This window comes from Spea bombifrons, chromosome 5 (genome assembly GCF_027358695.1).
Source record: "Spea bombifrons isolate aSpeBom1 chromosome 5, aSpeBom1.2.pri, whole genome shotgun sequence".
In the NCBI taxonomy this organism is placed as follows: Eukaryota; Metazoa; Chordata; class Amphibia; order Anura; family Pelobatidae; genus Spea; species Spea bombifrons.
Window position 1 is genome coordinate 50,552,943 of NC_071091.1, and position 13,085 is coordinate 50,566,027.

General features: G+C 44.9%; 1 protein-coding gene across 1 annotated transcript in view; it reads right to left on the reverse strand.

The window, feature by feature from the left end:
• ADCY2 (adenylate cyclase 2) overlaps nucleotides 1-13,085 on the reverse strand; it is a 276,856-nt gene that overhangs the window by 129,517 nt on the left and 134,254 nt on the right. Inside the window, exon 4 of the mRNA XM_053467615.1 lies at nucleotides 9,746-9,895. Coding sequence (XP_053323590.1) covers nucleotides 9,746-9,895 — 150 coding nt within the window. The remainder of the gene's footprint in view (nucleotides 1-9,745; nucleotides 9,896-13,085) is intronic.

Genomic DNA, 13,085 nt, shown 5'->3' on the forward strand with positions numbered 1-13,085 from the left:
AAGATTCAGAAATTCATCCGAGGTGAAGATTTTTAATGCAGAAAAGAGAAAAAATACAGGTATTTGTATAAATAAGATTAAAATGTGTTCTAATGCATCACGTAAACCTGTTAGCCAAAGAAATTTCCCAAATTGCGCACACACATTGCAGACATGATTTACCCGTTCAATCCCAGGGTTTTTTGGTAACTCAAGTCCCAGAGCAATTTTTGTCATTTTTGCACTATGTCGGTTCAGCGATTATTCTCTTTTCCTGCGAATAGTGTACCCATGTAAACTATATATTGTTTTTTCAAGGAGAGATAGAGCTTCCTTTTGAAACCATAGTTGGATGATTAGCTGAACATTTTCAATGAGAAATGTAGTAAAAACTAGCGAAAATTAGAAAAAAACACCTATTTTTTTTTACATTTTCTTGGCATTTTCTTGGCATGATAGGAGTGTGATTGCTGTTAGCAATCATATATATATATATTAATATTGTTATTACCGGTATTATTGTTCACATGTGAACTCAGTACTGGAGGCATAGAATCAGACATACAAAGCCCGTATTTGCAGGTAAACAATAATAATGTATGGAAACATAGGAAGAGATAAAACTACAGGCATAGATGATAGGTTGCACAACCCAAAGCCAGCCCTGGCTGACCAGCACCCAGATTACACACATAGGACTTACCCCAAACTTTGTCCCCAAACAGCCCGGCCTGTGTCATCTCTGTCCCATAAACACCCTGCCTGTGTCATCTCGGTCCCCAAGGCTCAAACATCCTGCTTGTGCCATCTTTACCCTTCCACAAATCAATTATACATCTATCATACACACAAACACTTTTAAAGTCACTCACTAATTCACACTTTCATTCACATAATTACCGTATTTGCTCGATTATAAGACAAGGTTTTCTTCAGAGCAAATGCTCTGAAAAATACCCCTCGTCTTATAATACAAGTCGTCTTCTAATCAGACCTCAAAAAAATCTCCGCTGGGGCCAGGCTGCTTACTGGTGCTTTGGTCGTGAGCAGCGTCTCTTTTACTAGCAGCAGAGTTGTCATAAGACTCTGCCCCCCTCCTTCTTCCTCTGGGGCGGGGCCAGAGAAGTTGCTCGCACAGCCGGGCCCCTGCAGAAGTCTGCGAGTGAGAGATCTGCAGTTCAGGTAAGGGGGCAGGGGAGGGTTTATGAGCAAGTATGTGTGATTAATAGAATGTGTGTGTGATAGCATGGATGTGTAAGGGGGGGTGGTAGCATGGCATAGGGAGGCTGTAATCACACTTCTATCATCCCCAGGTTCCAGCATGTACCTGGGCTTGATAGGAGTGTGATTGCTGTTAGCAGTTTATATATATATATATATATATATATATATATCTATATATATATATATATATATACATATACCTCCAGAAATGCCTTTTAACCCCCTATATGCCACTCTGCCCCATGATTTTCTTTTAACCCCCTATATATATAGGGGAGTGGCATATAGGGGTATAAGGCATATCATTAGGCACAGTGGCATATAGGAGGGTATAAGACATTTTTGGAGGCAGAGTGGCATATAGAGGGTTAAAAGGCACATCATGGGGCAGAGTGGCACATCATGGGGCAGATGTGCATAACTGGGGGGCAGGTTGGCAAATATAAAGGAAATAAAAACAAAAAATATTTTTCTCAATCATAGCTTTTATTAAATATGAAAAACCAGCTTATATTAATTAATATTTACTAGTAAAAGTTTTTTCCTATAGGGTAGTCTTATATTCAGGCTTTTTCTTTTTTTCCTAAATTAATATTTAGATTTTGGGGGGTTGTCTTATAATCAGGGTCGTCTTATAATCGAGCACATACGGTAATTCACACAATCATTTATTCTCTCACTCATTAGCACAAATTTACACATTCATTAATGCATTCTCACAAACTCATTAACCCCTTGATGACAATTGCCGGTCCGGGCACGTCACGGAAAAACATGTCGTTAACGACAAATGACGTGCCAGGACCGTCATTTGTTAAAACGGGTAAAAAAAATCGATCCGTGATCGATTTTTTTACCCAAACGGCGTTGCTGTAATGCCTCGACCTGCTGAGGAATTTTTGTTTTGTTGCCTGTGTCATCTGGTTATATATACCATCTATTCTTTAATAGATGTATTAATAAATTTATTTTTTATACCTACGGGTGGTCCAGTTTACTGCCTCTTTTCTCCATCAGTTTTTTCATGCCTGTATGGGATTTTTGTCTTTTAATTTATTTATTCTACACCAGGGTCATCTTCCTTAAGTCAAGTCCACTGCTACAATTCATTATTGAAAGGGACTGATTCTAAAGGGTGACCAAGGAAGACATGGAGGAGGACCACAGGGACACTTACCACAAGAAAAGGCTACATTAAGCTATTTACCTTTTGTACACTATTTCTTATAAATTCTCATAAACACAGTTTACGTGTATATATATTTGTATTTACAGTCTATCCATATTTTTCTGTTTTGGCCCTAAAGGGAATAGACTGATTAACCCAGGGGCACTATTTGGTATTGTTTTAATTAAAAAAAATCTCCTTCATGGAGTCCAACAACTGTAAAAATGTTAGCCATGAACCATGTTTGTGCCTATCCCTGGTTAAAATGAGTGTGTGTGGGAGTGTCAGTGTACAGAGTTAAATGTGTGTGTCAATATAAAGGAATATAATAAGTGTGTGGGGGGGGGTGACAGTGTACAAGTTAAATTGTGTACAGAATGTGTCAGTGTACAGTGTTACACTGTGTGTCAGCATATAGTGTGTTTAAGGGGAATGTCAGTGCATGGTGATAAAACAAGTGTATGTGTTAGTGTTTAATCCTAGACTGTGTAGGGTGTAAAATGTGTGTGTGTTTGTGGGGGTGTTAATGTTCATATCTCTTGCTTCCATCCTCCTTCAGGTATTCAAGGAGTCGATCTCAATAAATTTTTAACGGCCTCAAACGCCTCATGTTGAGTTCCAATGCAACATAATGTTAATTGCAATTTGTTCGCCTTAATAATGACTGATTTCATTCCTTTATATATTCACTTCCCAATATAATTATTTTTGTGAACTAATGTCTGTTGTATGGTGTAGACACAGCTTTAGCTGCCTGAAGCACATCTGCACACGCACTATATGTGCACTTATAATGACAGTGTCTTCACTGATATCCAACCCACCAAAAGGTGATAACATTCACTTGCCTCATATAGATGTTTTCCTGCAAATACTACACACAGTGTTGGTGGGAATTTAATAATATAATCTGCAGCATGCTAACTAGGAGCGGCTAAATTATGCTAATTATATGGGATGGGTGGGGATTTTGGGACAGTGGATGTTGCAGAGTTTTAAGTAGGTAAATAATAGCTTAAATATTTTTCAAATGTTGGCAACTATGGACTTCCACTAGGACCCTGTATTTTAAGCTGTATGGATTTGTCATTTTTCCATCTGGGAGTCTTCAATTTTAAGGCAAGACAGGAGGCTTCCTATTTTGCATATCTTCCTTTACTTCTCACCAATAGCAGCAAAGAAAGAAACATTGAAAAAGAAAGAACAACCAATAGGCATACACCACAAGGTATATACACCCTAGCCAGTCCTTCCACTTCCTCTTTCTTTGCTGCTCACCGATAGTGACAGGTCAGATTCGTTTATTACAGATTTCTGTTTTAATAATATTTGATATATTATCCATTACTGTGTCTTCTGTATGTTTCTTGCCTTTTATGGAATGATTCCCTAGGCTTTATTCCTTGTCATTTTAGTCCTCTCCTGAGGGCTTTTTGGTTTCTCCACTAGCACCACCCCCCCCCCCAGGATCAGTACCACACTTTCTGTTTTTTCTCTCTGCTGTCGGCGTTTCTGTCTGCCGCCGTTTCGCTGTGCTGGTGGAGCCGCTACCGGCGGTTTTCGCCGTTTTCGCAGGCTTTTCTTGTGCTCTTTTCCCTCACACCATGTTGGTTTGACGGGGAGATCTCGCCTCGCGAGATTTCGCCGCCATTTTTGTTATTTCGCGGTTTTTCTGTGGCGGCGGCCATCTTGGTTTCCTTTTTTGACTCCTTGATGCCGTTTTCGGCGGCCATGTTTTTGGTGGCGTCCGGATCTCGGGTATTTTCATGATTTGGTCGCCATTTATGATTTATTTTCAGTCTGTTTATATTTTCTACTCATTTGTCATTTCTATTCATCTGTTTTTTATTGCAGGTTTCTCTATTTCAGAGCCCCTGAATTTTATTCTCTGTGTGCCTCAGAGTTTATTGTTGGAGCCTCTATTGCTTCTGGCTTCAGACAGGCTGAGCCCCTGTCACACTATACAGGCTGAGCCCCTGTTGTGCGCATATATATTGAGGGCCATTATCACATTGGCTTTCGGCAGGCTGAGTCCCTGTCTCATATCCTTATATACATCAGGCTGAGCCCCTGTGATCCTATCATGTCCCAGGATAATGCCCCGAGCCAAGACGCCTTCATGGCATGGCTAGATTCCAAATTCTCCTCCTCTGTGGAGTCATTCATTTCTAAAATGTCGGCATCTATACCCCAGTCAGCCCCTCCTCCACCTCCAGCCCCGGTGGCTCCTTCTAATGTCATCTCAGACTCTGGGTCTGACAAGTCCGAGGAGGAGACTAGATCTTCTAAACGCCCCTGGAAGGGCAACAGTGCCTCAGCGGGCAAGGGCAAGGCTCCTGCCAAACGCCCGAAAATTCCTGCCCCTTCCCTGCTCTCCGTGCACCATGCTGCTGGGGATGAGGATTCCCTCCAACTACCCCTCTCCATTTTAGACGAATGGCAGGCAGAGGGTTCTGATAATTCTGAGGCGTCACTTAACCTGGCCTCGTCCAGGACTCTAGACTCACGATACGTACGTGAGTGTTTGGTGGAGGAACCCCTTCTTAATGAACCCCATCATTCCGGAGGCCCCTCGGTTACCCCCCACTCTGCCTCTACATCTACGGACCTACCGGTCGTAGACCCCTCCGGTTCTGCCCTATTCGACCCCACCACAATGCGCCATCCCAGAGCCACGGAATGGGCTCATCCTGAGCACATTGCGCTATATATTCACAAATGGCTGCGCAAACCGTTATCTAAGGAGGTGCGCAATAAGCTACGGGCTGAATGTCCCCGTCCCTGCATTCCCGACAAGGTGGCGCTCACTCCTGAGCTTGACCCTAATGTGGTCGCCCTTTTGTCCGCCTCGCGCTACCCTAGAAAGGGCTTGGAACAGGGTCTTAAATCCGCCCAGGATAAGATCCTGGATCTTGTTGGCCCCATTACCCAAATTTTGTCTTTAGCAGACAAGGCTTATCTCCAGGCCTCTCCCCTTGATCCCAAGCTTGTCCGGGAATGGGCTCTCCGGACTGTCTGCCTTCTGGGAAACGCCAACGTCGCCGTTGCCACAGAACGGCGTAAGGCGGTCCTGCTCCGTATGGATCCTCGGCTGGCAGAACTGTGCTCCAAAGATTTGGGGGCAGCCGCCAACGGAATGCTCTTTGGCGACGCCTTTGTCAAAGAGCTCAATCGTCATGTTTCCCTCCTGTCTTCGTGGAATAAAGCGAAGCTCTCCATGAGGAAGGTTTTCCAGCCAGCCCCTCGTTTTTCCTCCAGGGCTGGACGACCGCGGGGCCGGGTCGCCAGCCGTTACTCTTTCCAAGGCTCCAGATACCCCCAGCAGCCTCAACCGTCCTACCGTGGGGCTTTCCAGCAGCGACCCTTTCCACAACGTGGAGGCAGCAGAGGCAGAGCTTCTACCGGCTTCCCCAGAGGACGCTCAGGGTTCGGTGAGTACAGATGTTTCCTGTCTCTCTTCCCATCCACAGGTCGCTGGCAGGATCTCCCGTTTTTTCCGCAACTGGGTGCGGATTACGTCAGACCCTTGGATCCTCCAAACGGTTCGCGGGTATCTGATAGACTTCGTGTCTCCCCCGTTCCAGGTAAGCAAACCTCCTCCGGCGGTCAGATCCGCGTCAGACCAATATCTCTTAGAGTCAGAGCTCCGGTCTCTACAGGCCAAGGGAGCTATCGAACGGTCCAGGGGTCCCGTCTCGTTCCTCAGCTCTGTGTTCTTAGTCCGGAAACGCTCCGGAGAATTTCGCCCCGTAATAAATCTCCGGTCCCTCAACGCATTCGTGGCTTACCGTCACTTCAAAATGGAGGGTATTCATCTCTTACGGGACCTTATGTCCGAAGGGGATTGGTTCACGAGGTTGGACCTCAAGGACGCCTATCTCTCGGTCCCTATCCACCCGGATCACAGGCAGTTCCTTCAGTTTCTCTGGGGCGATCAACTTTGGCAATTCCGCTCTCTTCCGTTCGGCCTCAGTTCGGCCCCCTGGTGCTTCACGAAGCTCCTCAAGCCGGTGATGGCTTTCTTCCGCTCTCGGGGGATTACGTGTATTGTTTACCTCGACGACATTCTTCTTTTCTCCAGGTGTCGGACTCTCCTCCAGGGACAGACGGATTTTGTGGTCCGGTCGCTACATCAGTTGGGCTTCATCGTCAACACGCTCAAGTCCGAGTTGGTTCCTCGTCAGCGGATTCAGTTCCTGGGGTTCATCATAGATTCCAAGGCGGCTATGCTGCGTCTCCCGAGGTCAAAGATGGTGACTATTCGGAAGGAGATCCGCGTCCTTTTGCGGAAGGAGGTTTGCTCCCTTCGCATGCTAGCTCGAGTGGTGGGTCTGCTTTCAGCGTCCATCCAGGCCATTTTTCCAGCCCCTTTGCACTACCGGGCTCTCCAGCGCTTGAAGGCGCGACACCTCCGCTCTCTTCCTTCCTACGGTCAGCCGATCCGGCTCGATCAAGAAGCTCGTCAGGAGTTGAATTGGTGGCTTCGTCATATGGAGGCCTGGAACGGCCGGGCCATATTCGGGTCCCAGCCCGATTTCATCCTGGAGTCCGACGCCAATTCCCTAGGCTGGGGTGCAGCATCCCTCACCGAGGCAACGGGAGGCTCCTGGTCGCTGGAGGAGCGATCCCTCCATATCAATTGTCTGGAGCTGATTGCGGGGTCGTTCGCTATCCGCAGCTTGGCAAGGGACCGTTCCGATTGCTGTCTCCTTCTCCGTATGGACAACATCTCGGCGGTGCGGTACATCAACCGCCTAGGAGGTACGCGCTCCAAGCTTCTCGCCGATCTGACGAAAGGCATCTTCGATTTTTGTCTCCCTCGCAACATCATCTTGCAGGCGGAATACCTTCCGGGTCCGGAGAACCTGTTAGCAGACTGGTTCTCGAGACATTGGAGAGATGCAAGCGACTGGAGACTTCACCCGGGCGTCTTCCAGGACATCCTGCGTCTCCGAGGGCCTCTACACCTAGACCTCTTCGCGTCGAGGACGAACCGCCAGCTCCGGGAGTTCTTCAGCTGGCTTCCAGATCCGGAGGCCCTGGCGACGGACGCCTTCACTCAGGTTTGGCCGGTGTCCGGCGCTTATGCCTTTCCCCCCTTCGCCCTGATTCCTCGGGTCGTCCACTTTCTTCGGCGTGCAGGAGGCTCCTTGGTTCTGGTGACTCCGCTTTGGCATGCGCAGCCCTGGTTCCCGGCTCTGCTGGAACTGTCGGTTCAGGATCCGTTGGCCATTCCGGTGTTTCCGTCTCTTCTGACGGACCCGGAGGGGCGGTTTCACCCCCTCCTCCTAGAGGGACGCCTATCTCTGGTCCTGTGGACAATCTCGGGGGACCCCAGCTTGTCCAGGGCCTATCGGAGGTCACTCAGTCCCTGCTCCGAGAGTCTTGGGCTCCGGGCACCCGGAAGTCTTACCGGGTGGCTTGGGGACGATGGGCTTCTTGGTGTTTGGGACAACACATGGATCCCTATTCGGCCCCTTTAGAGGGTGTTCTTAATTTCCTGGCCGGCTTGTTTCAGGAAGGTAAGTCTTATAGGACTGTTAACCTTTTTCGGTCAGCCGTTTCTGTTGGCCATGTAGGTTTTTCGGGTGAGCCTGTGGGTAAGGCTCCTTTGGTGTGCCGTTTGCTACGGGGCATTCGATTGTCCAGGCCTCCGGCCCCTCGGTATGACTCCCTGTGGGATGTGGCCCTGGTCCTGGATTTCCTTCGGGCCTGGCCCGATAACGATTCCCTGTCTTTACGTCAGTTGTCAGCTAAACTTACCTTGCTCTTATGTCTTTTGTCTTTTCGCAGGGTCTCTGACGTTCGGGCTTTCGATGCCTCGGCTATCTCTTTCTCGCCTGACGGTATTCACTTCTCCATTCACAGGAGGACTAAATCTCTGTCCTCTTCCGTAGCCTACCCTTACCTGTCCGACGATCCTAAACTTTGCGTTGCCAGATGCGTTCAGGCTTACCTGGCACATACGTCGGCCCTTCGGTCTCCCTCTTCTTCTCAGTTGCTCATCTCGTATGTTCGGCCTTTTCAGCCGGTCTCGAGCCCTACCTTAGCCAGGTGGGTTCGTTGGTTGCTCTCCCTGGCGGGTGTAGCGACCTCTTTTGGCGCCCACTCGGTCAGGGGTGCGGCGGCCTCGGGCGCTCTTCGGGCTGGGGGGGCCTTGAGCGATATTTTGTCGGCGGCGGACTGGTCTCGTGCAGCTACCTTTCGCACCTTTTACTTTCGTCCGCTATCCTCTGCAGTTCCCGCGTTGGTGTCGGGCGTTAAAACTGCAAAATAGGAAGCCTCCTGTCTTGCCTTAAAATTGGAAATTATTCTAGCCTGGGTGCCCGAATAATTATAATTTTAATAAAGACAGGAGGCGAGTATTTTCCCTCCCTTCCCTCCCGTTTAGCTTCGGGATCCATGGTGAGGTAATTTTCGTTTGTGGTGTCTTTTACTCCTGTTATTGTCATTAGTGCATTTCGGCGCTTTTGTGGTGATTACTGCCTCTGATATTACAGCTTCTGTGTACCTGTGCTCTCCCTTACCGTATCATTGGTATCTGGTACTGTTACGTGTTCTCTTTGCTTTTCAGCTTGATGCCCTGTCCGGGTGGTACCCCTCCGGGTTGAGATCCTTCGTTACCTGCTGTTGAGGTTCTTTCCCATGCGGACTCCCCTGTTCCTGTTTGGAGCCTGCCATGGATCCGGTCTTCTTGTTGTCGGAGGTCGTCGGCTGTTCTTCGCCTTCTTCTGACTTCTGGTTGGAGTTCCAGTTTGTGTCCGGTGTTCGTCGCCGGTGTTTGGATGTTCTTCGTAGGTTCCGGTTCGCAGCGGTCGCAAGAGGAAGTGGAAGGACTGGCTAGGGTGTATATACCTTGTGGTGTATGCCTATTGGTTGTTTTTTCTTTTTCAGTGTTTCTTTCTTTGCTGCTATTGGTGAGAAGTAAAGGAAGATATGCAAAATACTCGCCTCCTGTCTTTATTAAAATTATAATTATTCGGGCACCCAGGCTAGAATAATTTCCAATTAATGTCTGTTATAATAGCGCCTCTGGTCTAATTTCAAGGAAGAGGCTGGGTTCAGGTGGTAGTAGCACAGCAGCTCGCACTTGACTGTCAATTAAGCACTACATTATGGAAATACAACAAGTGAAACATTACAGTATATTACACCAGGCGTTACACCAGGGTCAACTAACAATAAAATAAGATTGCCACAGCTGAACCAAAAGATAAAATCTGCATGTGCTAACACTTTTTTTTTAAGATAAGGCTTGTTTGTTAAGAGGCTTTCTCATCCCTTAAAATAAAAAAAAAATTATAATGTGACTTTTACCTCTGTTGTAAAGAGTTATGCTACTATACATAACACATACATGCAAATGATCATTACCTGCTGGCGTTTTTCAAACTCCAGTTTAATGCGGGATTTAATGCAATTACAAGTATCTTGATATGTTTGCTGCAAAGCTAGTTCCATTAGATGCTTGTGGTAAGCTCCTGCCAAGTTGCCACAGATAAAAATAATCACATTTGCCAGTATCTAGAAATAGAGGAAATGTAATTATGAGTTTATTTGCCCCGAAACATTACACAGTAATCATTAAGTGACATAATTTAAAGAAAAAGAAACATTATACACATTTTCCTTAGACTTCAGAAGACATCTGTTTGTCTGGCACAAATTACATGAATACATCATTAAACACTTACCTGATAATACCCTATGGCACATGGCTGGTCCATCTTTTCAGTGCTTAAGCCTTTTAAATACTACATTACATAGCCTTCTGTCAATTAGTGGGTTAAACATGGATACATAATTGAGACATACAGTCAATCATTTAATTTGAGGTCACCATTCATGGTCCGTATATAATATACTAATATAGGTTCTTTAGTATATATAGCTACTAATAATTCCATATAAAATATCTGTTTTACTATGCATTTTAAAGCACACATTATGCGCAAGGAAAATAATCAGATGTGGTGAGTAATTGTTTCTCTGGAGACAAGGGACAGAATGAGTTAATATAATTTATAAGAGGTCACTGGAGGAATACCAAACCATAGGTACATCTGTTTTAATTGCCGATATCTGAAACATCAACATTTCAGATTTCGGAATTTAGTTTCTTCATTCTCATAAATTCAAGTAGCTAAATTAGAATGTTCCAGTTTCCTTCATGTTTTTGTGCACAAGTATATTGCATATTACTGCTGTTCTTTGGCAACAAAAGAATGAAATACTCCTATCCATTAGGCATGATAGATGAGTAGCCTTCTCTGTATTGTAAATAGAATTTTTGATAAGAGATTTCATTTGTGCCCAAAGGAGCAAACCTTCAGAAAGAATTGATTAAAAGTATATGTGTGCTCTTTCGACCCTTTGAATATACCACTAGGGTGGAAAATAAGAAGCATTAGATTAAAAAAGTTAAATTAGGAGTAGGAAGAGGAAGAATGCAAAAAAAAAAAACACTGGTTCTAACATTTTATGTCGCTTTTCCAAAGAAGAATACCTAACTAAATGGCATGACAAATGAAGTTCTGTGTTCAGATTGTTGATGGTATTAAAATTATAATGACAATTGAATAGGTCACAGAGTACTGAAATATTTATGAAAAAACATTTAGAAAGAATAAAAACAGGCTGAAAACCAGCCTCACTGCACATAAAAAGAAGGCACTTTACATGTTTGCGAATAGCCGCCATAACAAGGTAAGGTATAATCCACGACTTCAATATTGCAGAACAAATATTATTTTTTAATATTAACCATTTAGGAATGTCATACTGCCCAGGCCCAGAATGGCCATCTGGCGCACTGGGGAAAAAAGTAGCCTCCAAGCACCAGGGACACCTAGTGATCCTCCCTGTCTGGTCCTGACAGTCTGATGTCAGAAATCAGAAATGGAACAAGCCTGTAATGGGCATCTATGAGTTTCCATAGAGTGGTATTAAAATCACTTAAAAACTAGAATATAATTCTAGTACAAAATATTTTTGAGCACTGTCATTATTGGACAACAAGGTACACTATATGGACAAAAGTATTGGGACACCTGACCATTCAACGAACAGGGACTTTTATGACATTGCATTCTAAATACGTAGACATTGATATGTACTTGGTCCCCCTTTTACAGCTATAACAGCTTCTACTCTTCTGGGAAGATTTTGAAATGTTTCTGTGGGAATATTTGACTATTCATCCAGTAGAGCATTTGTGAGGTCAGGCACTTATGTTTAATGAGAAGGCTTGGCTCGTGCACTGGACCTTGCTTTGTAGTGCCCAAACAAGGTCCAATACACTGGAATAGAAAAGGACCTACCAAGGCATTTCTGACAATGTTATGCTTCCAACTTTGTGGGAACAGTTTGGGGAAGGCACTTTTCTATTAAGTTCTGCATAATTGTTTTCTTGAGAGTAAAAACTTTAACTTAACCCCTTTGCGACCTTTGCCGGTTCAGGACCGTCATGACAAGAAGGTCACTAAATGACCTTTGACGGTCCTGAACCGTCAAAAAGTTAAATAAGCTTAGAAAGTGATCAAGGATCACTTTCTTCGCTTAAACGGCCTTGCTGCAATGCCTCGATGTCGAGGCATTCAGCAAGGCCGAGATCGGCATCGGGGGCCATGTCTGGCCCCTCCCCGGGGCGTCAACAGCCGCCATACATTATATGGCGGCGGACGCCCGTTTTAAAAGCGTTTAGGAGGCGATCAACGATCGCCTCCTAAACTTAAATGGTGTCGCTGGAATGCCTCGATCAGGAGGCATCCAGCGACACCAAACACTTACCTTTAGGTGGGCTGTGACCGCTCCGGAGAGCGGTCACAGCCGCAGCTGCCGGTGTTCTTCGCCATCAAGTAAGATGGCGGCGGCCCGGGAAATAAAACAAGAGAGACGAAAAAGTTCGCTAGAGGGTCTCCAGACCCTCTAGAGAACTGGCTCCACTTGCTGGTTGAATACAGGTACTGCATTCAACCATGCAAGTCAATGGAGCCCAGCTTTCTAATCACTATGTGATTAGTAAAATATTCAAAAAAAAAAAAAAATGGAAAAAAAAAAAAAAAAAATGTGCTAACATTTAAAAATAATTATGCAGTGATGTCACTAGATGAACCATCCAGTACCAGCAAAATGTGTAAAAAAAAAATATAAAAAAAGTATTAAAAAAATAAAAAAAAATAAAAAAATAAAGTTTATTATTTTGAGCAAGTGCTAAAATTTCTCAAAAATCTCAAAGAGTTAAAATAAAAGCACTTCAAATACCCAAGGGGTGTCTAATATATAAAAAAAATGGCTGATGGGGTAAATTGGAGTGGCCTAGCTCACAGATAGGGCATAGGTACAGACTGACCAAAATGGAGAAAAAAAGCGCACTTCCCAAATGTGGCATTTTAAATCTGAAACAACCCGACAAACCCATGCATGTCGGGTATCACTGCACTCAGGAGATGTTCCTGAACACATATTGGGGGGTTGTTTGACAGTGACATATACCAGAACCTGTATATCTATAACTAAAGTACAATTTGTGTGAAAAAAATTACTATTACAAAGTTTGACAAAGTGTAGTTCTATAATTGGTGCATGGAAAGGGTTAAAATAACAGCATTCGGAATACCCTGGGGTGTCTAGTTTTCCAAAATATATGGTTTGAATGGGTTAAATTTAGTTAACCGGCTTCAAAGATATTCCAAAGAGGAGATGGAGGCAGAAT